The sequence below is a fragment of the Tauraco erythrolophus genome, chromosome 11, assembly GCF_009769465.1.
Source record: "Tauraco erythrolophus isolate bTauEry1 chromosome 11, bTauEry1.pri, whole genome shotgun sequence".
In the NCBI taxonomy this organism is placed as follows: Eukaryota; Metazoa; Chordata; class Aves; order Musophagiformes; family Musophagidae; genus Tauraco; species Tauraco erythrolophus.
The window spans coordinates 11,744,588-11,771,091 of record NC_141475.1 but is presented as its reverse complement, the minus strand read 5'-3'; the positions used below and the strand labels follow the sequence as shown (position 1 = coordinate 11,771,091).

The 26,504-nt window shown below is 37.6% G+C and overlaps 1 protein-coding gene across 3 annotated transcripts in view; it reads left to right on the top strand.

Moving 5' to 3' along the window:
- SPHKAP (SPHK1 interactor, AKAP domain containing) overlaps positions 1-26,504 on the top strand; it is a 53,468-nt gene that overhangs the window by 2,152 nt on the left and 24,812 nt on the right. For all 3 annotated transcript variants that reach the window (XM_009990965.2, XM_009990966.2, XM_009990964.2), the window contains exon 2: positions 4,324-4,434. In XM_009990965.2, coding sequence (XP_009989267.2) covers positions 4,324-4,434 — 111 coding nt within the window. The remainder of the gene's footprint in view (positions 1-4,323; positions 4,435-26,504) is intronic.

Here is a 26,504-nt window from a genome sequence, read left to right as displayed (position 1 = left end):
TGTCTCAGTTATAGATATTTACTGTATTTTAATGTCTTATGATCTAAATCAGGGAGCAGGAAGCTGTTACACTAAACTTATATGCGATATTTTCCTCTGAGAAAGAGTGACTTTTCTGATCCACACTCTGCTAGAGGCTGATTTAGTTCATTGATTCACAACACACAGAGTAATGCTGACGGCTGAGTCTCTAGATGAGAGTGGAAAACTTTTTTTTAGAACCATGAATTACTGCTGATTTCACATTTAGTGCACGATGCAAATTCATCCTGAATTATTTTCTGAGTGTGATGATCCTGCTCTGAACCAGATACACAGCAGTATAGTGTGTGCAGCTGTTACACATAAGTATGGTCAATGAATCAATTCTGCTTGATTCTACTATTGCAAATCAGAAGCAACCTCACTGAATTCAGCAAAATTGCTAACAATGTATATCAGTGGGATTGGCCCAGAACTTGTCTCAGTTAAATAAGAATGAAGAGTAGTACAAGAAAGGAGGAGGAAATTCTGGCAAGTGATACTGTTTCCCTTAAAAGTGCAGACTGTATAAAAGAAGGATGCTGATGGCTGAAGCAGTACAGGTTTAGGTGTCTTATAATTTGGTACGGACCAGCTTAGTATATTTTGAAAATATGCTTAAAGGCAAAAATTCAAATCAGAATGTAGTGGTAGAGTTACATCTCTGAGGCATACCAGTTCTTACATTGCATTTAATTAATTAATTATCCTTGTTAATTTAGGCCAGCTCCTTCAAGTTTATACACTTTTCATCATCACAGTCATACATTATTATACTGTAAGAACTTCAGTATATTCCTTTAAAAGCATGAATATCCCAGCAAGTTTTAATACATATGCAAACTCCCACTTTATATAAACACATGCACCTAGTAAACAGAGAGAATTGTCTTACAATAACGAAATGCTGTAAGTATTACATTCACTCTTACTGTACGTTTATGTCTTGACTGTGATAATATTGCTGTTACCAAAGAAATATGCCCAAAAGTTCACATGGCTTCTGTATATGCATTTTTGCATAGTAGATGTGTGTAACCCTACTGCGATCAGCATTGCAGGGTGAACCAAATTATCCTTGTTCCAAAGAAGTACTAATGGGAAAGTTTGGAGCAGTAACGTGTCTGTAATGGTCCTAATGTAGAAACTTGCATTTCCTAAAGCAGATTTTAAACTCATTCAAAGTTTATCCCTCATTCTGTTCACCTCTTACTCAAATGTCACCTTTGTTCTCCTGAACTCTATTCAGATATGTGTAAAACTGACCATATACAAGAAGGCCTCTCCCCCATGTTCCTGCACGCCTCCCTTTCACACAGCACTATCTTTTCTGAGTAATTTCCGGAGACTTTCCAGATGACTTTGGACCAACCTGCATTCCTTAGATTGCTGACTTCTGCCAACTTCTGCTGCATGGACTCAATTATACCTGGTTTTGGTTTTCTCACCTGTCTTCTTCAAATCCAAATTGCTGCAAATTATTTTCTCCAGTCTCCAGTAGTAAAAATGTTATGCCTGTTGCACCCTTCTTCAAATTTTTGGCTGCATTCTCAAGTGCACCTACAGAACTACTTATGCACATATGAGAGCAGAATCTCACCCAGGGAAAACATCATCCTAATAGTGTTCTTGTTCTCCTTGAGGTTACTCAAAAAATCACATGCTGTCCAAAACTTCTGCGTAATAATATCTACCCTGGACTTCATATTATGAAAAGCTGCACACAAAAATTAAATGTACCATAAAGCCTTGCAATTTATAAACCATCCTGGAGTGACCTAAGCTTGGCAACTATCACTTGAGCCAGCTAAAACTTTTTTTCAGGAGAGTTACTTCTTTTGTTGGTGTTTTACTGGTATTTGCTTCCTAATAAAAACATCCTCTGAAAGAAAGATAGGTCATGTAGCATCCCACAGGAGGAAAACTAGGTGAAGTTTGGATTGCCCAGCTCATTTCATAGGTTGATTGTCTACAATACATATCTGCTATGATATAGCTGTTCTGAAATGTTGAGTGTGCACACCAAGTCCTTAGGAGACAGAGTAGTACACCAAGGATCTCTGAAGCTTATTCCTGCATGATAATTTCTGCCTATTCCAGTTTCTCAGAAATGGTCTGAGATTTGGGAAAGAAAGATCTAAAGTGATTAAGGCAAAGACAAATTCACTGTGATTTTTAAGGAAATGAAACAAGACTGCTTGTTAGAGCAAAAGCTATTCTAGCTAAAGGGAACTGTTTCCTTTGTATGCAAAATTATGTCATAACAGGTAATTAGAACTTCAACCCTTGAGGATGAGAAGATCTATAATCAGACTAAATCTGAAATCATCTGTATACATATGTAGAGGGATGGGGGGGGGTGTGCATGTATGTATATGTTCAATTCTTTATGTCTTCATAAAAGCCTCAGAGGATGGTAACCTTTGGAAAAGAGGAAAAAAATGATTGATTCTAAATTTTACCAACCAGTTTATTACCAGTTCAGTATTTCCACATTGAAAAAAAAAAAAAAAAAAAAAAAAAAAAAAAAAAAGAAAAAACAAAGACGACATGTTTATAGCACTAACAGGAAATTGTTTCTTTGGGATATGAAATATATTATTTCCCCATCTAATTTCAGAGTTAGTTAAGGTGGCAAGAATCTTTTTGCACTGAGACAAGAGGTTATAAAATTTATTGAGTGCAGAGTCATTCAACTGTTAAACAAGATTAGCTAGCAGCCCCCAAGAAGAGACTGGTGATGTGAAGCATTCATGAGCCTTTGTCATAATCAGAACAAAGTCTTTGGGCACAGTGCTTTTTCTGAGTATTTTGTGAACTCTAAACTTGTATTCAGAAGCTCCTTGGAAGAATTTCCATAGCAGGGCTGGAGTACTGAGAAACAACCACCACAAAGGTGCAAAACCTTTGTGAAGGGCACTGAAGCAGACCAAACTTATGGACTCTGGTGTTCCCTATTACCTCCTCATCCATCTTCTGCTGACTTTTATTCAGAAATCAATGTAGCATAATATAGGGAATGCAGTATTAACTAACTGGCTTGCTACCAGAAAGATAAAAATTAGAGTGGGTGTTAGTCTGTGGGTGGTAATAAGCTTACTTCTGGATTGCCTCCGAGTATTAGAAAATTGTGTCAACTGGACAGATCAGCTTTCCATAGTCATTCATCTTCCCTGAGAAATGAAGAGGCCTTACAAGTTCTTCTCACTTCCCTTCCTAAGGAAGGGATCTAGGCTTATGGATCAAGTGTTCCAGAAGTAGGACAAAGGTCTGTCAATGCAAACTATGCAGTGAGATAAAGGAAAGTACTGTGGATAGATTTTTTTCCAGGTAGGGCAACAAATCTATGTTTTAAAATATCATTATTTAAATAAAAGTCTAAAGAGCTAGAGTACAGCCTATTTCCATGAAATGCAAGAATTGCCAGAAGTACAAATAAAGTATATATCCATTTCACAAACATATTTCTTAACATTGCTTCCTGGGGAAGACAATAAACAATATAAAATGTTCTGTAAGTAGCATCATTGTTGCAGCTATTCTTTTCCTGCTGTTACCTAGTTGTTTTCAAAATACTAAGGATCTCTCTTTTTCATGGAAGAATATTAGTACCGAGGCAGCAAGTAAGGAATTCATTTCAATCTAAGCATCAGACTTGCAAAACTGGCTTTGCCTCTATAGTCTACAGATACCTGTAGCCCCATTTTCTTTTTGTTTGAGCAAAGCTGGGTCAACACAGAGAGATTAAAAACAAAGTTTTGGTCTCAGTGTACTGACTGAGCTCAGTACTCATTACAGCACACCTTAAGTACTTTACCTTCTCAAAAACAGAGAAATGTGCTTAAGAAAGAGTTTGTAGGCTAGGCAGTCCTAGAAATGAGGCTGCTGGCAGAAGGAATTATACTTATCTATTGTGGAGAGGCTGCAAGTTTGTTCACTCTGGTATAATTAAATAATTATTTTCCCCAATATCTATCTATGTTTATGGCTTTAACACAGAATAAAACTCCTAGCAATATTTTTCAATAAAAATGTTGGGTTTAGGCATCTTCTTCAAGTATCTCTGAGGACTTTCAGTTTTAAAAGCAAATAGGCTAATACTTTAGGGCATACGTAAATCACTTCATTTAAGGTGCATTAACAGGACAGGTCCAAAAGGATTAGATGTCTCAGTCTTGCCCCCTAAAAATTTTTAAGGTAAAATTTCCTTTGAGTTACAACAATATTGTTCAGGCCTCCAAAGCACAGTAGGACTGAGTAAATTTTTTAAATTATTTTAACTATTTTTAACTATTTTAACAGATTCTCTGCAGTAACAGTCTGCTAGAATCAACAGACTACTGGCTGCAGAATCAGAGGACACCATGCCAAATTGGCTTTCTGGAAGACAAGTCAGAAAGCAACTGTGCCTCAGTAAGTACTCACTGTAATCTCCTCTGGGGAAAAGTCCATTGAGAGTTATTTGGGTAGGGTGTGGGGCTGACTAGTACATGATAAATTAAAAAAAGTCAATGACTGACGCTGAAATTATAGCAATCTATCTAAAGCTTCTGTAATTTCCAGCTTTCTGTTAAAAGCAAACATACAAAGCAAAAATGCATACAGCTTTCTAAACGGAGCACTTTATTAAAGATTACTGCAGAGATTTACCCACATTTGGCCTTGAGACTTTGTGGCCCTCCATATTTTTCTGTGTTCATAGCCTGCGACTAACAAGAAAGGAAAATAAGCCAAAGAGAAAATTATTCCAAACTGTAATTTGTTAAGTGGCAGATTGGAAAGAACAGATGTTTAAAAGGCTGCTCAATGCTCTTGAAGGCATAGAGATACAATTAAAGAGAAAACTATTTCCATATTAGATGAGGAGAAGTTGCTAAAGAACTTAAACAGAATTATTTTACATTTTAAATTAAATTTAAGTCTCACTATTGTGGGTTATAATGCAATTAAGAACAGCTTTTGGTTAAGAGTGTACGTGAAGAAATAGGATGGTTTTGTTGCTTTACACACAATCTACATGAAACTGGATGGAAGTACATTGCTACGATTGTAATAGCTTTTTATTTGATGAAGGACTCAGAAGAGCAGATCCTGACTTGAAATCCCATTTGATTGCTACTCCCTGACCCCAGTGAGCCAACAGTGGCTTTAGAAAAGAGCAGTTCTATCTCAGACAAAAGTTTTCCAGCACTGCTTGTGCTGCACACAACCTAAAGACCAGCTGAGGGCTCTCATGGAGACTGCTGGGATTCCCTCAAGGACGTGGACATTTCAGCTCTAGCTGATGAACCAAGATGCCTGCTGTCTAGAAACTGATTCTCTATTCCACGGTGGTGATGACTTGAGGATTTGCATCTTGCCAGGAGATATTAAGGAGTAATGTTTAGTGGTACTAATTTCCTAGACTCCCCAAACTAGACAGGTAGCAGTTTCCAGTTCTTTGAGCGTTCTGCATGTATTGTCTCATGTAAAAGAGTCACAGTATTAGGAAGTAAAAATATTGTTCATTTACAGCTGAAATGCTGTCACTCGAACAGTATCCTGAATACATTCTTAACCAGAATGGGGTGATCAGGCAGGTAATCAGTGGTATCCTTGTTGTTTGCTATAGGAAAGGATTACTTTTAATGCAAAAAAAAAAAAACAACATTGACAATAGTCACTTGGTTTTACTGTTTAGTATTTCATATCCTAAAGAAGGCTTGTTTTTTTTTCAGAGAAAGTGATTACTCCAAATACTAATATAAAAATGAATTATAGCTTGCTTTTTGACATGTTGAGCTTTGCCTTTATTCTTCATGTTTCTTTGAATCTTATAGGAAATTATATCTATCTCTGATAGGATGGAGTTACTGAGAAAAGATAGCTTGTTAAAGCAAGACTATACTCAGATTTGATTTTAAAACGCCCAGCGTAGCTGCTTGATACACACTTTTCCTCTTGAACACACAGATCAGGTTTTATCTAGCCCTGGTCAGTCACCTTGTAAAGAAAATAAGTGTTACTCTTGCCATTCTGCAGATGTGAGAGAAGAAGTGGAAGTACTGAAATGACTTTTCATTATAATCCCAAAAGGAGATTCGGAGGTAAGGGGTTTCAGCAAGTCATAGACCCAAATCTCATGTGTTGAATGCTCACAGTTTTCCCTGGCAAAGTCAAGCAAGGTGATAATTTTCTCTTAATCCTCTCTTTGTCAAAGAAAAGACAAACAATACAAAAGCTCTTTCCTCAGAAAACAGCTTGGGTAACTATAGTGTGATGGTGTAGTTCTGCTTTTAGGCGGACAGTGGGCGAAGGTGCTCCATGAGGCTTCCAGGATACAGAACTGCCCCACAGTTCCTAATGCCATCCTATACTACAAGACCCTTTCTTACATGGGAGCAATGTTAGAATATGCTTTAAAACAAGGTCTGCCAAGTCATCTTTTCCTGTTGCCTCGTCCTTGCGTAGTGTGCATATAGGACAGTCAGTTTTCTGAACTGTATGCTTTCTGAATACAGTGCCAACTTCATACAAACAAAAGGTTTCGGAATTTTCAAAGCAAAATTTTAGTACCTAGTTGATTCTGCAATTTACAGTTATCACTATAGAAGAAAACAGATTATATTGAAAGAATTTTGTATTAATGAGATTGAAGTGATATTGAGTGAAATTAAAACATATATAAAGAGCATTAATTTAGAAGCTAAGTTAAATATTATTTTGGAACATTGCTGTTCACATCAAGGGAAAAGGTATTTGGTGGCCTGGAAGCTTAGTTCTTGATCTGTCCCTGGAAGTTAAGCTTTTAAGTTACTGTTAAACAGTTACTCACAAATTGTTATGAGGAGAACGGCAGTTTTGTTCGTATTCCTGGTTAATTTATTCTGAGCGTTAGTACAGGACAGAATTTTAATTTGAGTGACTAAAAAGTTGCACGACTAATATAAATACAAGCAGCATGCTAGAAAACTTTGACATTAATCATCAAACTTGATATGTGGATCAGAGTGTAAGCACGTGGTTTTTTTGGTTTTTTTTTTTTTTCTCAGAATTGCTCTCCCAACCTTAGATACATAGGCTGTACATTTGGCTGTGCACAGTACATAAGCAAACCAGGGAACAGGGAATATGTAACCACTGTGCAAGAATTAAGCATTAGTTCAATATCATACTCAGAACCTGCAAAACATTTCATTCTGAGTCCTTTCCAATGACTGACATTAAACAAGCAGAAGCTGCAGAAATGAGGGAGGAGGAAGGATGTGAACATGGAATAGTTTCCCTAGCTTCTCAATTAGCAAACAAACCAGACTGCCCTTAGCAGAAAATATGTTCTATTTCCTCTTTCATGCAGAAGATTTTATACATTACTGTTGCCAGTGGTGTCAGAGATGTTTTAATCAAAATGCCTCTGAAAGGTGTCATTAGGTTTGCAGAAGGAAAAAAGAAATCTCAAATGTACTGTGTCACTAACAGTTCTTTTGCCGAAGATAGCTGGTAATACATTTAGCTATAGCACTCAGTTTTCATTTGGAAGAGTTCATGTGCAGCTATAAGGGGTCTAATCTTACTGTAACTATAAATGCAACAGGATCATATGAACATAGCTTTTATAAATGTGATGTTCATTATGCCCATTACAGATTAGCACAGTTAGTACAAGTAAAAATAGACTCATGGCTGTCCCACATATGCTCACCAAGTACACTGACATTGATTTATTAAAACACTAAACATTTATCTCAGTCATAGCAGATGACTCTTTCAAAAAGATATTTTTTTAAGCACAATAGGCATTTTGGTATATGTAATAGTCCATTCATTTCCAAACTAGTTAATGAAAATGTAGCCATTATGATATGAAAATATTAAATTGTGTTAGAGGAACAGTATTTCATATTTGCTTAAGTTGGAAATCTTTTTCTGAGCTCTGAAAATTATTATTTCAAATTCCAGTCCCCCACCATAATAGAAGAAATGCTAGTGTGTCCATATTTAATCCAATGTTTCTGGTCATCTGCAAGAATGAACAATAGAAATCATAGGGAGAAATAATAGCGAGATGTCTGTTCTCCATTTTTTGCCAACTTACTGTATGTTGATAAGTTGTCTGTGAAAAGAAGTGCTATATGTATAATGAGTGAGTACGATGTGAACAATTTGAAAGATTGTCTTGTCCTAGCTTTCCTTTTCTACTTTCTGTACATACTATTTTTGTCCAATTTTATGTGTTTACATATAGGAAATCAGATTAGATACACTGGGATTGAGTTCAGGGAGATAGAGCTAACTGTCTTAGGTTAGTAGGGCTTTGTAGGGAAACTTCCCACAGAGGCTAGTGAGGAAGGGGCAGCTGAAAGAGATTTCCGTGTGCTTGAAGTGAAGGCACAGTGGGAGAGAGTGAAGGTAAATCCTAGGCAGTAGCGATGTTTGGTTTTGTTTCTGTATTGGAATAAAACATCCTACCAGCTCTCTCCAAAATATCCCTGGCTTGAATTGTGCTACCCTCCTTATCTGAGAAGACCCTATCTGATTTTGACATGCTGTCTGCTTAAAAACATTAAATTCCCTCAAAGGACTTATTCTACACTGATGTTATGACTGTTTCTTTCCTCTTCAGAGAATACTTGAGTAATTGCTAAACATTATATTTAACCTAGTTCAATTAACAATGATACTGTTTACCAGCAGTTTACTGCTGCAAGTTAGAATACATAGTTTCATGGTAATATCATAATTAAATAGTATAAATTTTAAAGGTTGTTTAGTTATGGAAGTCTTGTTTTGTTTGTCTCCAGTGAATGAGAACTTAATCAAAATCCACCTAAGATAATAAAATGTATGGATTCAGAAGACACGATCATTCATAAGCTGCACAGTGACTTATAAGTGCAATTAAAATATCTGTAACGTGACATTCTTATTACTCCATGGAGAGATGACATAAAACAAATGTAGTTTCATGTAAATATATATCTTTGTCCACTCCATTATTGCCAGTTATTTTTCTCTGGACCTACATCAAATGTGCCCTGCTTTGCACATGCTTTTAAGCAAACCTTATTTGAAAAGAAAAAACTGATAGATACTTTGTCCCTACTTTCCCTCCAAAGATCTAGATTATTTAATTACCAGTGCTGAACATTTGTGGTTGGCTTATTGTCGTACAAGTTAAGAAATTTAAATTCTTCCTTAATTAGATGATTTATAGTTTCTTCTAGCATTGGGCTCTCCTAAAGTGCAAAGTCTTAATCTTGCACACAGAAAAGTCATGTATGATTCTTCTTAGCAGTTCCTAGAATTTGACATTTTTCTTTTCAATGCCTGTGCAGTAAGCATCAGCATGATTAAGGTGGTATTGCCATGCTGCTATGTAGCTTAATTGTCTTTTAGGAATTTTTAATGAAAAGAGTTATTTAGAAAAAGAGTAGGATTAAAAAAAAAAAAAAAAAAAAAAGTATTATAGTCCTGCAAGACATTTGGCATTCATTTACCTCAAGATGCATAAATCATAGCAGTGAATTTTCCAGAAATTATCTGGACTTTCACGCTCTTCACCAGTAACAGATAGAATAGCCATTAAAAGTGATATTTGCACTGAAAAAAATATTTCTCTCAAAATGGACCCAGACTCTAATAATCTCTGAACAAAATGCAACATTATGCCCTCTCCGTCTTCACATGGCCATCTTGTCCCAACATGGAGGCTCCAGTAATGTCCCAACATACCCACTCCACACAGCCTAACAAGGAAATTCACTTGAGAACCACTGATCTAGGAAAATATACCCTTCCCTTCCCAATCAGCGTGCCGTCATTTGAGGGGTAATGGGATTTCCAGACTTTGACAGAAATGCTACAAACTTTTTGTCAAGTATCCTGGAGAAATATAAACACAAACTTTATACCATTAAATGACAGTGATATATACGAAAGGCAGGAAATTTCTGCTTTCCAATTAAAACAAACCAATAAAAACCAATGCTGATTTCTTATTTTAGCATAAGAAGATACCACTTTTTAAAGAATCAGGATGTGTCAAAGGCTCTAAAGCTCATTTTAAAATCTTTTTATGTCTCCTTATAGCTGAAAAAAAAAAATCTAGCTTTGCAGGCAGATGGGTGAGAGAACAGTTTCAATAAAGGGTTTACTCTTGAAATAGTCCAGCAACTTTTCCACTTGCAAGTACTCCTACTCTGTAACAACATAAATGCACACACCAGAATACTCCATACAAGTATGCATTTAAAGTAGGCTGTATGCATAGACATACGCAGTTGTATATTGGTTAGATCCAGCCCAAGGGAACAGCAGGAGCACGTGTCCAGAGTAGAGGGAAAGGGGAAGGACAACAGCACAAACTTCGGTCAAATTCATTAAAGCATTTGCTCATTTAATTTTTGGCTGCTCTTGTCTGACCCTGTGCCATTTGCACTTTTTCTCCAAGTGGTCTGATGAGTGCTGGTGGTAGCACAAAGGAGAGCAGAGGACAACATGTCTAGGGAAGTGGAGATGATGGAGACAGTAACCAGCAACTGGGAGGGCTTATGCCACATGGAAGAACCCTACTCCATCCGCAGCACAGGAGGAGGAGGAATTGCAACTTCAGTTTTTTAGCTAGTTAGTTGAGTACAGGAGAACATACCCAGCCTCAAAGGCAGACATTACCATCTCAAGGAAAGGAAGCAATGCTTATATTAGTGAAGGGTGGCAAGGCTGTTGCCTTGGTGAGAAATAAAAGAGATTGTTAAGAAAGCAAACAGGTGATGTAATTACAGATCATGTTGTCTATGATCTCTCCATTTACTCAGATAATGAAGAATGTCATTTTGCCATCATAGCAGCTGGATTTTTCAGAACTGGCTGCTTACCTTGCTAGTGCATAGCTTCGCTATCCTAAGCACATACCTAAGCATTGTCAACTTCATTGCAGTTTATCCACCAAGCTTTTAAACAGATTCAGGAGGAGGTTGAGGATGCCATTATACATTAATTTGAGCTGGTCAAAATCAGGGTTTCTGTGGTCTTACCTCCTCCTCCAGCCCCTGCTTCATCTATTTATTGCCCTGGCATTTGTGCAAATGTGAACTAAGTCGCTTCAGAGAGAAAAGTAACTATGAAATTAAGAAATTATTTTTTCTGGCCAATTCTTCCTTGAATCATCTCACTGTATTGTCAGACAAATGCCAGTTCTCACTCAAGTGATGGAACAAAAACATCCAGGAAATAGCTCCCACAAGTTAATCAAACTGAATGATAACATATGCAGAAAGGGAAAATCCTTGGCAAGGTGTATTTTGAGGAAAAAAAGAGAGCAGCTTTCAGTCTGAATTAAAGCAGATTATGAGTGATTTTCATTCATTTCTTCACCAAAGTATTTTTAAAGATTTGACACTACATATCTTTAGATGGTGAGGCACAAATACACAGATTTATATTTTACATCAGTCTTTGATATTAGAATTAATCCCAGGTAACTTGCTAACAATAGTGTGGACACTGGGTCAAGGTGTTGAAATCTAAGCTCTGGGACATTTTGTATCTCTTAATCAGGGCCTCTATCTCCAGTATGTTCCCCAGAGTCTCCAAAGAATGAAAGCAAGCCGTTACTGAAGGATGGAGATCTAGTCTTACAGCTGTGAGTTTGGACAGGAGGATGTTTCTTCCCAGAATTGGTAGTAGTCAACAAGGTTCTTTATACAGCCAAGTATGGAAGTACAATCTTAAATGCCAAAGGAGGGTTGTTTTTTTTTGTTGGTGTGTGTTGGGTTTTTTTTAAATCAAAACCATATGTATGTTCTTGAACAGTGACCATACACAGCTGAAAGAACTGTTTTGGTTTATTGTGTTTGAATGAAGATTTAAATTTCCTAGTAAAAATAGCAAACTCCTATTCATCTGCATAAAATAGACATACTAATGTATGCCCCAATAAGATGTTTTCCCTCACTGACGAGGATGCATATATGCTTTCAGCAGTATGTCATATAGATAGGGGATTACAAGAGTGTTTATTTTACCTTTCACTCAGTAATTACTCAACTGTTGTCAAGAACAGCATTATCTTTTTCAGAAATCAAAATCCATCCATTGCTTTCCAGATCTAAGCCATAATTACTAGAGGTATTTTTAGTTTTAAGTCCCATCTTCCTATTCAGCCTGACTATACCTTAATTATATCCTGACAAGGAGCAGGAATCAACAGCTGCAGGCTAAATTGTGGCATTGAGTCTTAGTCCTTTCTCAGGCTTATGTGGGTGTTCATGCTGCTGTGGTAAGGAATTGTGCCATCCAGAGAGCTTCTCTCTCACTTGCACAGAGAAATAAGAAACCCCCCTCTTCACTACTCTGTTTTGTGGAGCCCAGTGCAGGCAGACTGAGAACTAGTTTAAAAGACCACTGAAAGGATTTCTTGTATAATCCATAAGATATGTTTTTCTTTTTGCTCTTGTACATACTTGTCTCTGAAAAATATATCTTCACATATGAGATAATGTTAAGGTAGAAATTAAATATGCCCTTAAAGGGTTTTATTTCCACATTTTCGGTACCACACATGTATTTTATACAGCAGCCAAAAGATGCCTGATAAAGCTCAGGGCCAGGAAGACTGACAATAGATTTTCTGGTCTTTCCTTATAACTTCAGACTTGGATACTCTTTAATCTTGTGTCTATATCTTCCATCTTCTTTACTGTTCCCCTATGATACTCTCATACAGCAGTGTTTTCCTATCTGTATTTAAGAGAACCAGATGCTTAGCCTTACTCTGACAAAGCTATAAATAAACACCAGGAGGATCAAGCATGGTGTATTGCAGCTGTATCCCTTTCAGCATTTCACACTGGCGTATTCTCAGTGCCTCCCTGGTCTGCTTTATCAAGAAGTGGGATTCTTGTGCTACCTCCAGAGTGGACATCTGTAATTGCTTGCTGCTTTTATAACCACAGGCTCCCCATAACATTAATTACAGTGTGAGGCTTATAAAAATTTGTTAAACATTAAGTATACAGAGCACTGGAGAAAGCAGATGGTGCATGTGGCATAAATATTTATTGGCATATTTTCTTTAAGTCATAAGTGACAATTAATTACATCAAACCCAAAGGAATAGGCCTTAATGGGAAGAAAATATTCACAGCTGTTTTTGAAGCAATGGATTATGAAGAGATGACTCGGGATGATTCATTAATGCAGTCCAGCTATTAAAATAGGGATAGTCTCTAAAATACCAAGACCCATAAATCCACCAAGTATTTTGAGATATGCACCTTCTGAAGGGTAATTGGGACTAAATTTCAGGTACATTACTGCTAAAAATGCTGGAGGGAGAGCAGCATAACACATCCTTCTGACAACATACAATGTGTACCTAAAAAAGAATTGTGGCTGGGCTGGAGAGACAGAGGAAAATTACGTCAAGACCTTATTTAGGTGAACTTGAGTGACTCACAGAAGATAGTATATACTAGGTTGTCTACTTTTGGAAACACTCCATTACGGGCTTACAAGGAGAGCAGCAAGAAACCTCATCTGCATGTTAGACATGCAGATTTTTATATAGAATATGAAAGGTGTAATGTGATTTTTGTGGCCGTCCTAATACAGGGCAAGAAGGGGAAAAAGACTTTCTCCACTCACAGCTAGAGAGGGAAGTTGTCACTCTCTAATCATGTGAAGGATTACATAACAGAAGGAAGGCCCAGACTTGGCTTCAAGTTGATGTTTCCGCAACCTGCCCTACATCCTATTAAAGTTCTGGGCAGAGAAACTGTCAGTAGAGTGCCACAGCCCTGCTTTGACAAGGATGGATTTTTTTGATAGCTTGCAGTAGCCTGATCTCACTTTGGTGAGATAAGGAAAGTACAACTGTATAGCTGAGGGATGCCTGTCGTGAAGTCTTTTGAGTTACTTAGATTACAGTGCAGAGAGCATGCCTGAGCTTCTTCATACTCTGGGGTTATCACTTGTAAAGTCTCCCACCTGTGTAATACGGCTGCTTCATGCTTTCATTCATGTACATCCTTTTGCAAGCAGCTACGTGGCATATCTAGTACTTCCAAACTAATGTTTTTATTTCTACGTTTCACAGCTGGTTTCTCTGCCAGAATCATCTTGGCAAGCGTGGATATTACCCTAAGACAGTATTGCATCCAAATGTTAATGGATAATTAGCTCTGTCTTCCAGAAGATGCTTTTTTATTCTGAGTCACTATCAGGCTATTCCAAACACCTCATATAAGACATATTCCAACTCAAGATCCTCTCTAACCATTTAAATATAAAGGATCAAATTCTACTGTGTGTGGAGGAGAGCTACATCTCTTACACCATTCCCAGTCTTCCATCTATCAAAAAGTTGAGCTATGCTTATTAGTTTTAACTGTTAATGACTCCAAAAAGAAGTGATGAGAGCCAATGGCAGAGAAAATAAGTCACCAAAATTTAGTCAGGGGAGGGAAAGAAAATTTTAATATAAAAGCAAGTAACTGCAACATAAAAGCAACAACTGGTAATTTTCAGTTTCCTTATTTCTTATGAAGTATCTCAGACCTCTACAAAAAAAGAGATGTCAATCCTTATAACACATCCTTCTTCAGTAGATATTTATCTCTATGCTCAGGGAAGGGAAACACCAGAGAATTACCTGATTACATTCTTCCATCCCATGACAGCACACCAATTCAATATCAAGGCAGGAAGTAAAATTCTGCCTGCTTCCCAAAGCTACTCAGGGGTGGAGCAATAGGAGGCTAAATAATAGTAATTACAAAAACAAACAAACAAACAAACAAACAACAACCAACAAAACACCACCCCACCCCACCCCAAAAAAAAAAACACACCACAGGTGGAAGAACACTCTATAGAATATTACCTGACAATAAATTGCAGCTAGCAGTTTGTAAACAGTTGGGATCTCCCTCTCTTCCAGAAACCATAGGAAAGCGTCTTTCCTTTACATGCTTTATAATGTAGGTGTCACAAGCCTCGCTGCTTTGCATGAAGGCATTTTAAAGCAGCACAGTATAAAACCAAAAGGATTGTGAATGAAGATCACATGTTAGGCATTATGAAACTGTAATAACAAGAAAGCCACACGTGCACGCTCCTACTTCAGATAATCCTCATTTCCTCTTCATTAGGGAGTGTGTGACTGCACAGTCATATCCTTAAATAGCTGAGAAATTTGTGAGTGAGCCTGAATGAGTGCAAATACTGTCTGCCCCCAGGCAGCTTGTCTAATTGCCTCTGTTTCAGTTCAGCCTGCTGCTGGCTGCACAGTAGAGCTTCTGTTAAATTAAATGAACAGTTGTTTATTACACAGATAAACACACATGCCCAATGACAAGGTAAGTGAGAACTTGAAGAACTTACTAGGGTTAGAAGTTCTTCTGCATACCTTTGTGCTCTTAGCATTCAGAGCACAAAGTCTAACTTACAGTGGAAGTTGTACCTAATTACAGTCAAGTGTTTTGCTGCCGTCCATAGGACATTATTTACCATCATAGTGTTAGCACATAGCTTTTTTTTTTTTCCCCTAGCTACACTAACAAAAAGTAATCAGGATAAGCAAAAGCAGGGAGGGGGATTTCTGTTTTATAGAGATATTTAACTTCTCAAAGTATCAGCATAAGTTAGAGAGCAATCAGGGACCACACCACATAGTATTACTGAAATTACACCTAAAACATGACTCCTAATAGCATTGCAGGAAACTGGCTTAGGCTGAGGTTTCTAACTCCTTTTCCAAAAAGATCCAATCCAGTCCTCAACTGTATGCCAGGATTTCTCATCTCCTTGCTCTTCTGCAAAGAAACTGAGAGCTACAAAAGCCCTGACTTTAATCATCACTCTAGGAGCTTCCAGACCCCTTCCTGTAGTATAAGCCCAGCTTAGGGATGATGCCACAGAAAGAGTGGCAGAAAGCCTCACAGTCCCATTGGCACCACTGCTGTGGACCTATAGGTTTAAGAAGGCCGTGAAGAAAGCAAATGTTGTCGTGGTAAAAGCTCATCTAGGGGAAGAAGAATGTTCGAATCAGAAAATCTTTTTAATTTCCAGCTTCATCATTTCAGATATGAGAAACTGAAAGCCAGGAGATTCTTGCTTTATTTAAAGGATTTGTTCTAAACCCCACAAAAGTGTTATTCAGGTATTTTTCTCTCCAGCCACATATACGAATAAGTATGTGGAATGAACTGATTTTTTTAAGATGCAGATCTTAAAAATGGCAATGATAAAGCTAATAATCCAACTGACTCATGGACAGAAAAACCTTTATTTCTGTCAACTGCTATTTAACTTAGTAGAAAAACATCCATGATTTCAGAAGCTGTGTGGTCTGGCTCTGGGAATAGAGAGCTTGCGAGAAAGAGTGAGGGCGCAGAAGTACAGATACTTCTGCGTAACATACAGGGATTAAGGATGGTTTTGATCATTCTGATGCGGTGGCCGCCTCCTGCAGATTCCAGCAGATGATGTTTAACTCAAGATATTTCATACTTTTAATAACTGATGGTATGCAAATGTGGGTAGAATCATGTTTTTCTAAGTAATTTTTTCTAAGCGTTTGTGAAGAATCAGTATCAAATCCACCAAAATGAGGTTTCCCAGTTGAAATCACTTGATGTGTTATGAACAGTTTAGAGAATTTCCCAGCTTGCTTCCTAAACAGTGTATTTGTGTAACATAAGTCCTTCTAGATCCTCACCTTTCCCTTGCCCTTTTTTTTCTCCTGAAAGTTTCTTAAAAAACTATGAGAGGAATTTATTTATCTTTACTATTTCATATTAGATTCTGGAAATCAATAGATCAGACTTCAACTGGGGTAAGACCTAAACCTGTCAAAAACTACATGTAACTAGGCAAAACATTGTCCCAAAGCAGCTGTTGATTTATGTACATAAAAACAGTTTGACAAACTAGTTAATTAGATTTAAATTAGTTTAAATGTTGTCATGGTTTAACTCAGCCAAAACCAGGACAAATATTTTTTTTTTAAGAATCAAGAGAATACCTAGGATTACAGCCTAAGTAAAGAAGCATAATTATGGTTTCTGGTTGCCTGTTTACCACCAGAAATCATATCAGGTTCAACTGAGAGCAATGAAGGAGCAAATTCAAGATGAGGGGAAAGCAAATAAAAGAGAAGTGGGGAAAAAGGAAATTTCAAGTTCATTTAAGGCTTTTTTCTAATTATGTAAAGGCATTTAGGGTTTTGAGAGTGTATATTTAAGATGTCAAATTAACTGACTTGAAGAATCTTTTTAATGTGACTGAACAATACACTCTGCAAGCATGGTAGGCATGGTGATTCATGATTTCATTTTCAAAAAATTTGTGGGATCTGAGGTGTTGGTATTGTAGAAAACACTTTTTTTTTAGTGGATGCTAACTCAAAGCAGTCCTCTCAAAATAGGCAGAGAGAAAGAGAGGGCAAAGTAAACCCCTACTTATGGAAAAGCAGTCAGACCTATAGGCCCACTCCTTTCAGGGACACATTTGGCAACAGATCCTCCTCCAACGGCTCTGAGAGGCTTAAATAGAAAGTCAGAGGAGCCCAGTGTCTTGACAGAGCCGTGTCAAACAACCTCCCACAGCAACAGACTCCATCAGCAGAAGTTAAGCATTGGGCTTCAGATTTTTCCAAGCCAAATTTTAAGCACTGATGGTCTGTGGGAGGCAGGTGAGAAGAACAAAGAAGGCTGAAGGGTGAGTAGCTTGATAAGGAGACAGACTGTGTTACCACCAGTGCTGACAGTGGAAGAAGGAGGAACTGGTGCTTCTGCCCCAGCAGTGTTCTTGTGACTCCTTTGGACTTTGCAGGATCTGGTATCTGATGTGCTTGACATGCTGCTCAAAGCTACATCCTGCATGCTAGAGATTAGATCTTCATTCTCAATCAAGACATAGCTTATAAGTACCTGTGGTCAAGGTCTCCATGTAACAATCTATAATCACTTTTGAACTTGCTGGATGATATCTAATTTGACAATAGGCCAGAGGTCCCAGAGGTAAAAGTTCCTACATGTTTCATGAATATAGATGGAACTGGGAGACTGTAAGTGCACCAGCTGAGTGCAAACTCAGACCTTGCTTATACAACAGAGAAAAAAGACAAAGCCACACCTTCATAAGCACTCTACTGAAGGGAAAGCATCAGTCAGAGATGCTGAAAAGTATCACATCAAGATACCGAAAAATTAACCTTGAAATGTTAATACATAGGTAAGCAGTCTTTTCTAGTCCCAGCATTCACATAGCCAATGAGAAAATCAGCTGTTTTCTAGACCACTTCATAAGCACAAGAACACGTAATATTTCTTCTTTTTCAAGTAATCTTACTGCTTCAGAGCTCTACCTATTTATAACCTGTCTGTCATGGTTAACCCGATGGCAACTAAGCACCACACAGCTGCTCACTCACTCCCCCCGCAGTGGGACGGGGGAATCAGAGGAGTAAAAGTGAGAAAACTCGTGGGTTGAGATAAAGACAGTTTAATAAATAAAGCAAAAGCCACACACACAAGCAAAGCAAAACAGGGAATTCATTCACTACTTCCCATGGGCAGCCAGGCATTCAGCCATCTCCAGGAAAGCAGGGCTCCATCACATGTAATGATTCTTTGGGAAGACAAACGCCATCACTCTAAACGTCCACCCTTCCTTCTTCTTCCCTCAGCTTTATATGCTGAGCATGACATCATAGGGTATGGAATATCTCTTTGATCAGTTGGGGACAGCTGTCCCAGCTGTGTCCCCTACCAACATCTTGTGCACCCCCAGCCTACTTGCTGGTGGGGTGAGGTGAGGAGCAGCAAAGACCATGACGCTGTGTAAGTGCTGCTCAGCAGTAACTAGGTCATCCCTGTGCTATCAACACTGTTTCCAGCACAAGTCCAAAACATAGCTCCATACTAGCTACTGTGAAGAAAATTAACTCTATCCCAGCCAAAACCAGCACAATTGTCTAACTGCTGGGGCAGAATTGCCCTGGAATTTAAAATCTGGAAAAGACAGATGCTATGTAGATCTCCTTCAGCAGAAACAGAGGTCAGTCACTAAAGGTTTAGTTTAAAATAACTGAAGCCAAATTAGTCACTAAAATGACTGAAGTCAACATATGGTTGGCAACCATCTGTTATCTTTATTATAGAACTTTAGTCAGAATGATGAAAAGAGATATTGGTGAGCCACAGCAGGAACAAAGCCTACAGTGAAAGACTGAGCTGGTGAAGTTGGGCAATTAGCCTGTTGTTTGAAACATACTGTTAAGAGGGGACACACAAAACAGAGAGCATTACTGCTGTTCTGGGCTAATCCTCGACTGACAAACCTGGCACTGACATTTCTGTTTTCCTGCTTTCATGATACTGTTTTCCTAGTAGCTTGTGTCTTGTCTTCATTGGCTTTTGTGTAAATGAACTAATGCAGGTTAGTAGATTTAAGACTGTATTTAGAGACAAGGAAATGCTGAATTTAGAGGCTATGCCATATGTTGTGAACTCAGTGTTTAGAACAGGGTATATTATCTTCTGAATTGCAGGGGAAACCACTAGATAGTTACTAAGAGTTTGTTTTATGTGGAAAAAGTCTCTAAAGAACAAACTGGTTCAGTCACAGAATAAGTAATTTTTTTTATTTTTACTTTAACTTAATCTAGAGATTTCTACAGGGTGACTGTTAGACATTGGTAATAAAGTGCATGGAGCCAAGAACATTGTCACCAAACCATATCCATTATAAAGCTGTAATTTCTGTTGCTTTTAATGTTGTTCAGCTATAGCTGGATCTTTTGTGTGCTGAATGCAAACACTGCAAGAGAAGGATGAAGCATTCATTTTCAGAGAGAAAACATGATGGTCTTGGTTTAAAAATTTAATCTTATGATCCAGGAAAAAAGAAGAAATGTTAGGGCCAGGATGGGCTAGGTGGGGAGAAGCAACAGTTTAGGGCATTATCCTGATCAGTTAGATTTTTACAAACCTGAGTTTTATTCTTAATTTGCATATTGATGCATATTTATCATACAACTGAGCTCAGTCAAAACCTATCATCAGAACTGCATGTTTCCTTCCTTAGTTAGTTCCCACCTCATTTTCTCAAAAGCAGAGAGACCTTACAGAATGGTGTGCTTTTACTACAGAAAGATCTCACTAACCAGTGGAGCAAAGGGTCCAGTTTTGAATCTAACGACAATTGTTTCTGATCTAATAGATCCAGTTGTGAAATCCTTTCCACAGAAGGCTTTGAGTAGAGATTTTATCAGGAGACATGTTTCAGGACATGTGACAACCGTGGAGCTACTGATTTTGTTTGCTGCCCTGCAAAGTGCCACCTCCCCATTCCTTCCTTCCCTGCTGTAGTTGAAAACAAAGGCACCTAAGCCCAGGGGACAGCAATACGTAGCAGACCTGCCCCACTGTGAAAGACAGAATGAAAATGAGAAGCATGGTCTAAACTATTATGCACGCTAACTTGGTATTACAAAAGAGTGAAAAAACATATTGGGTATCATAATGAAGTGGTAAGCGTTATTGAGTAGTAGAGGCAAGTAAGAAAGAACTAGCTAGCTTAGTTTAAAAAAAAAAAAACAAACCAAACACAAACCACACCAAATATGCTTTTCCAGATACATCTGCTTTAGCTTCTGATCTAACAGCTTATACCTAGTTGTAAAACACACAATTTACTCTTTCTATCCAGCTGATAGATATATTTATGCTTTGGTAATACCTGCTCATTCATATATCCCAGAGACCTGGAGCAGGTGGAACCTGAGTTCCATCATTCTCTTATAGTCACTGCTATGGAACTTTTTCACTTGACATCTTTGTTTAGCAGAATCATTTGCATTTTTAAATTAGGCTTAGCAGCATTTACTTCCTCATCTTTCTCAAATACTGAAAATGCTTGTAGAGCACCATAGAACTGTTTGACATGCACAGATAAGCAGAATGGATTTAAGTACTTATAACTTTTTAATCTCCTTTTTTTATTTCTACATGACATGCAAATGTCTTCAGGGAAAATAATTTGTTTTTGTAGGAGTTTAGAGCAGCACTGTACCAAATGAGACTATCTACGTGTGTTAAAAAAACTAGTAGGCAAATACTCTACTATCCCAGAAATCTGAACATTCATTCAGTAATGCACCATCAATCTTCTCTGTATATGCAAGATTGTAATAATTCCCTGCCTCAATTGCTTATAGGATTAAAGAATAAATCTGTTTGGCTTTGTGGACTACAGGCAATTGGCTTAACAAGACTGGCCTGGGCAGAGACTGCCAAGACAATCACAATTTAGGGCTGCAGGGAGTCAGTCTTTCACCTTGGTTTCACTGTTAAATAGCTTCTTTTTCCAAACCATTAAATATTTTGTATTATTTGGTGCAGTTATTTAGCAGAGTCTGGCCTTTGGTTAACCACAACAGTTAAAACTTCATGGCATTTTGACAACTGAAAGTTTCAACAATTTCTATGAAATCTTTTCCCTAGAAGTGTCTAAAATTTGGAAGTATTGTTTTATAAAGTTTTATCTTTGTTGCTCTGGAGCAGCCTGGTCACTGACATATTCTTCCAGACTGTGCTGATATTCGGGTAGCAGGCATCAGCCTGCCTTGCTGAGCAGGAGATCAAAGGATGCAGGAAAAAGAGAAGGAGCAGGACTGGCTTCTGTGCAATGCACAAACTGGTCTTAGGTCCATATTTATTATTTTGCTCAGGAACAAATCCTTCTTGAATATAACATCCCGTACAATGGTCTGATGGAACCATAATTTTCCATACCAACAATCTTCAAATACAGGAAATGAAAAAAGATTAATTTGAACTAAGATACATGATGATATCAATTATGGTTTATTGGTTTATATTTATCATTGTTTTATTTGGACTGGCTTTGAAATCAGATTTCTCAACTTTGTTAACTATTGCAGTTATATTATCTAGTCCTCTGAGATTCTACTTCATATTTAAATGGGTACAGTAAGAAAGAAAATAAATAAGACCTAGCAAAAAAAGTAATTTGACTAATGCAGGCACATCAGGTTTTACAGAACGTACATTAACTTTGTAGTCTTGCAGTAATAATTTCTCTTCATTCTGTAGCACGAGCTACTTTTGACCCTAGTCTGTAAATCAAATTGGTGGCACAGAAACTTTCTAATGGTAATGAGAGACAAGCAAAGGGTAGAAATATTAGGTTGGATATTGCTTTTGGCCTTGAGGGATGCAATAATTTCTGTGAAGTTTTACATCGGACATTGCATATTCATTGGGGCAGTCACTATACTGTTGATAACAAGACTGTCATCAAACGCAGTGAGTTTGCCCAAGACGTCAGATTTCTGAAGCTGCAGTGTAGGGAGAATTCTACTCTCCGGAGCCTGAGTCTCAGAGAAAACCCAATAGCAGCTTTTGAGTACGTGAATCAAAATTATATTGCACAAATTGTACTGAGAGATGCAGACATACTGGCCTCAGGTGCCAATCGTGAAACTTTTCTATTAGTAAATAACTGTGATGAAATGACCGATGCCACAAGCTTCCCAAAAATTTCACAAAAGCAGCTTCCTTTCACGCAGATCCTAACAAACCTAGATGCCAAAAAAATGTCTAGGATCTCCAAAATTGTAAGGTAGTTTTTTTAATTATTAGCTAAAGAGTACTCTCATGTGACATTTTAGAGCATTTATTTACAAATAATTTTACAGCTATTTTGTTTGTCTTTCTAAAAACATAAAATAAATAAATGGCACTTGAAACTCTATTGCGATTACAATACTCAAGAAGTTGCAAGTTTAAAGAACAGAGAGGTCAATAATTAGGGGTCTTTACAGACAGGCTATATGTGTGTATATATATCTCTCTCTCTCTATATATATATATATATCTATATCTTTCTCTTACAAGAAGTCCAGGAGTTTTTATTTAGCCTTCATCTTACCATAAATAATTCAAGTGAAAGTAAATACAAGGTTCTTTTTGGGAGCTTTGCAGATCAGCATTTTGATAGCCATCAAAACAAAAGATCTTGTCATACAGACAGAAAAGACATATAGTTGTATTGCTGGAATCTGCTGGAAAAGGCATTTTATGCCATCCTAATATAAGTCAAAAGTACATGAATGTTGCTGGTCATGTTCAAAGAGATAAAGGTCACAGAAAATTTCCGGACAAAATATGGCATGTTGCCACTCCTTTGATGTTTTCTGTGGGTTACAGTTTGCTTTGTCTCAGAAGCATGGAGTAGACCAATATTTTTTCCTCGGGCTTTTGCTGACTTCAGCTCCTAAGGAAACATGACATGCAGCTATGCACTCTGTGAAACAGACACCATTCCAGTGAGCGTTGGAATAGCTGTATTTGGTTATTGTGCTGTGGGGAAATTATGGTGATCTAAACTATCTTTCTAAAGCCAGGAGACTATGACTTTGGTCTAATAAAAGTTTGGAGCAACTGTATTGTTTTTCTACTTTTGCGCAGATGAAATTAGGATGAGAATAGGGCCCAGAATTCCAAAACTGCCATCCCGTCAGAGTTACTACTGAGAGCAGAAATTAATGAGGTCAGACACTCCATTAAATCCTTAAAAACAAATGTTATAGCAATCATAGTTGCTGTAAAATTTCACAATGTTCTTCACAAACTGTCTTCACAGTTCCACATATAAAAAAGCAATGAAGTGTTCAGAAGCATAATAGCATATAAGAAAGAATACATATCCTGAGAACAAACAACATCTACCTACAATATAGAGGGAGAACAACGTGGAAATAAGGACCAAGCCTTTAATTTCTCAAAGGATAATCAGAACATCACTGTATTAATATAAAATGCAGGTTACTCACATGGGGCAAAAAGTGCAAGGGAAGATACAAACAAGCACAGTCAGATACATATTAATTTAAAAGTCACATTGTGAGAGTTTTATACCTGCATCACCCAAACCAGGACAGAGAGGAGACAGCCAACTGCCCTGACATACAGCTACCTTCCTGCTCCCACCACTGGACTCCTGTCAGCAACAGATGCTAACATTTGAAGTGAACGAAATAACTATTAAGTGTCATCGAGGAAAGCTTAAGGTGCAAGGAACAGCAGAGTTTGAACTTGCCTTTCCTGCTGTGAAGATACAGTCTCTGCTGCAGTTCTTTGCCCTTGAGGACTGCATTCTCATCAGTGCTTCGGCTGGTTTTACATACAAAACTACAATCAGTCTTGGGTTTGGCAGTCACTCAGTCTTCCTAGGCTACATGGTTGTATCCCACACATCCTCAGTCTTAGGCATTTAAACTGTTTTTCCTTTGCACCCAAGAACTGCCTGCTCAGAATTATTTTCTCCTGCAATCTCTCCTGGGGCTAATTATCTTTTTCACTTCTGTTTGTAGGAAATTAAACATGAGTTTTATGGGCAGATTGTAGTGTAGTCCCAAACCAGTTATTTCCTCTAACTCTACTCTAGGTTGTCTGAATTGGCACCTTGCATGTTTAAGTAGACTTGATGCTGTGACAGAAAACAGGAGAGAGGATGGAGAATGCAGAGCAGCACAGACCTGGGACATAAAGACCTTATAAGCTCAGTTTCCAGACAGCACTTACACACTGACATATCAACAAAGACAGCACACAACACAGTGAGTTCTGCACAATTCCCCTGCAAATCCAAATACATATATAGAAGTTTAGCCTATGCTGAGGTGTATGGCACCAAACCCAGCCTGCTAGTAACACCCAGGCCAAAGCAGAGGAGAATCAGCTTATAGATACAGTGGTAGAATGGCAGGGATTAAGTGGTTTGTGCCACTTGAATGTTGTCCTGCCACGGTTTTGGCATTTTGATACTGTTTTCAATTGTGTGGTAGTAATCCACCAACTGACATAGATTAGAAACAAAGAAACCATGTTTAAGAGCATCCTTTAGGTTACAAAGTCATAAACTCAAATGTTAGGAAATGGCAGACACACAGTTCTCTGCTTCTCCATAATTCTGAACCTTTTTGCAGTCTTCCTGTTCATTGAATCAAGCAGAGATCTTGTGTTGCATAAATGCGAGCATACAAGGTAGAAGTAAGATTGCACAAGTCATCAGTATATAGTTCTAATCTTCAAGTCTGTCTCTTCGGTTTAAATTCCTTTCTTTTTAAAGTAGATACTGAATTTTTTGGGGGAAGGTCGCATATAATATATATGTATTTGGATTTTAGGGGTGGGGAAATAAACACCTCCTGCAGCACTTGATTAAAGTATTGATCACAGTCCTTTAGAATGCAGAACACAAGACTTACTCTTACTTCCTTTACCAGAGTAACTATATCAGTTAGGTGCAAGGGACAGCTATTATCTCAGTGAGATGGAGGAATATAGTGGATTTTCAACTCAACCTCATCCCTAAGAAGAAGCTGGAATAACTCATGTTTCATAGAAGAAAAGAGACCAAGCATCTCAAAGCTATTTCTTTTCTCAAAAGCTGCTAGCAGCTCTTAGCCATTAGAGCACTGTGCGGGAAGCTGCTGCTGTTGTGGCAGGATGAGCCCAGCCTTCAAACAGCTCTGCTGAGTTAGTGTTTTGACATAGAAGAGGACTGAAAAACAAACAGATTTTCTTGGTAATAAAAAAAAAATACTAGTTTAACAAAAAAAAACACACAAAAAAAACCCCAAAAACCACAAGCTAGGCCTTGTTTTAATCTCACCAAAAACTGTTAAGATATTTCATAGGACAAAGTAAAAGCATTTCCTTAATTTCAGGCATTGATACAGACAATAGAAAAAGGCATTAGTGCTTCCTAAGCCAGAAAAAAAGTAGTTTGCAATCTCTTATCTGGGGAAAATAGTACAGAACTGAAATAGACTTCACCCTAGAACAGAGACTTAAGAAAAATACACTTTTTTTTTAAATGCTGTTGTTAGTCTTATACCTTTAAGACAGTATTTCTTTCTTACCATCAGTGTGCTTTTTTATCTAGGGAATATTAAAATGCCAGTGATACCAACCTCAGTTAATACAAGCTGAAGTGAAAGCAATAAGAAAAACGTAGACAGTAATATATTTATTTGCTTGTCATTCAGCTGTTTGATGGCATCTGTACTCTGAAAAAAAAAAGAGAAATTTGTTTACTATTCTGAAGTGGGAACAGCGTTACGCTTTAGGCAATTCACTGAGGCCATCTGTCAATGAGTAAAATATATTGTGTGTATAGTACGTTATATCCTTAAGTGATTTATAAACAAATTATTTCTTAACATGTAGTTCTTTTAAGAAGTAATGGTCTTAATTTGCAGACAGCGGACAGTGACACTCAGGTGTCTGCATAGTTTCTACACCAACTCAAAAGTAGATTTCAGGACTTGAAACTGCTGATCTAGAGAATTTACTCCAAACATCTCTTACCAGTCACAGAAATTATTGTGCAAAATAGGGCAGAAAAAAATAAATTCTCTATTTGCTTTTTTCATATGACCCTGGAACGTAAAGGCTTGTTCAGGAATAAAG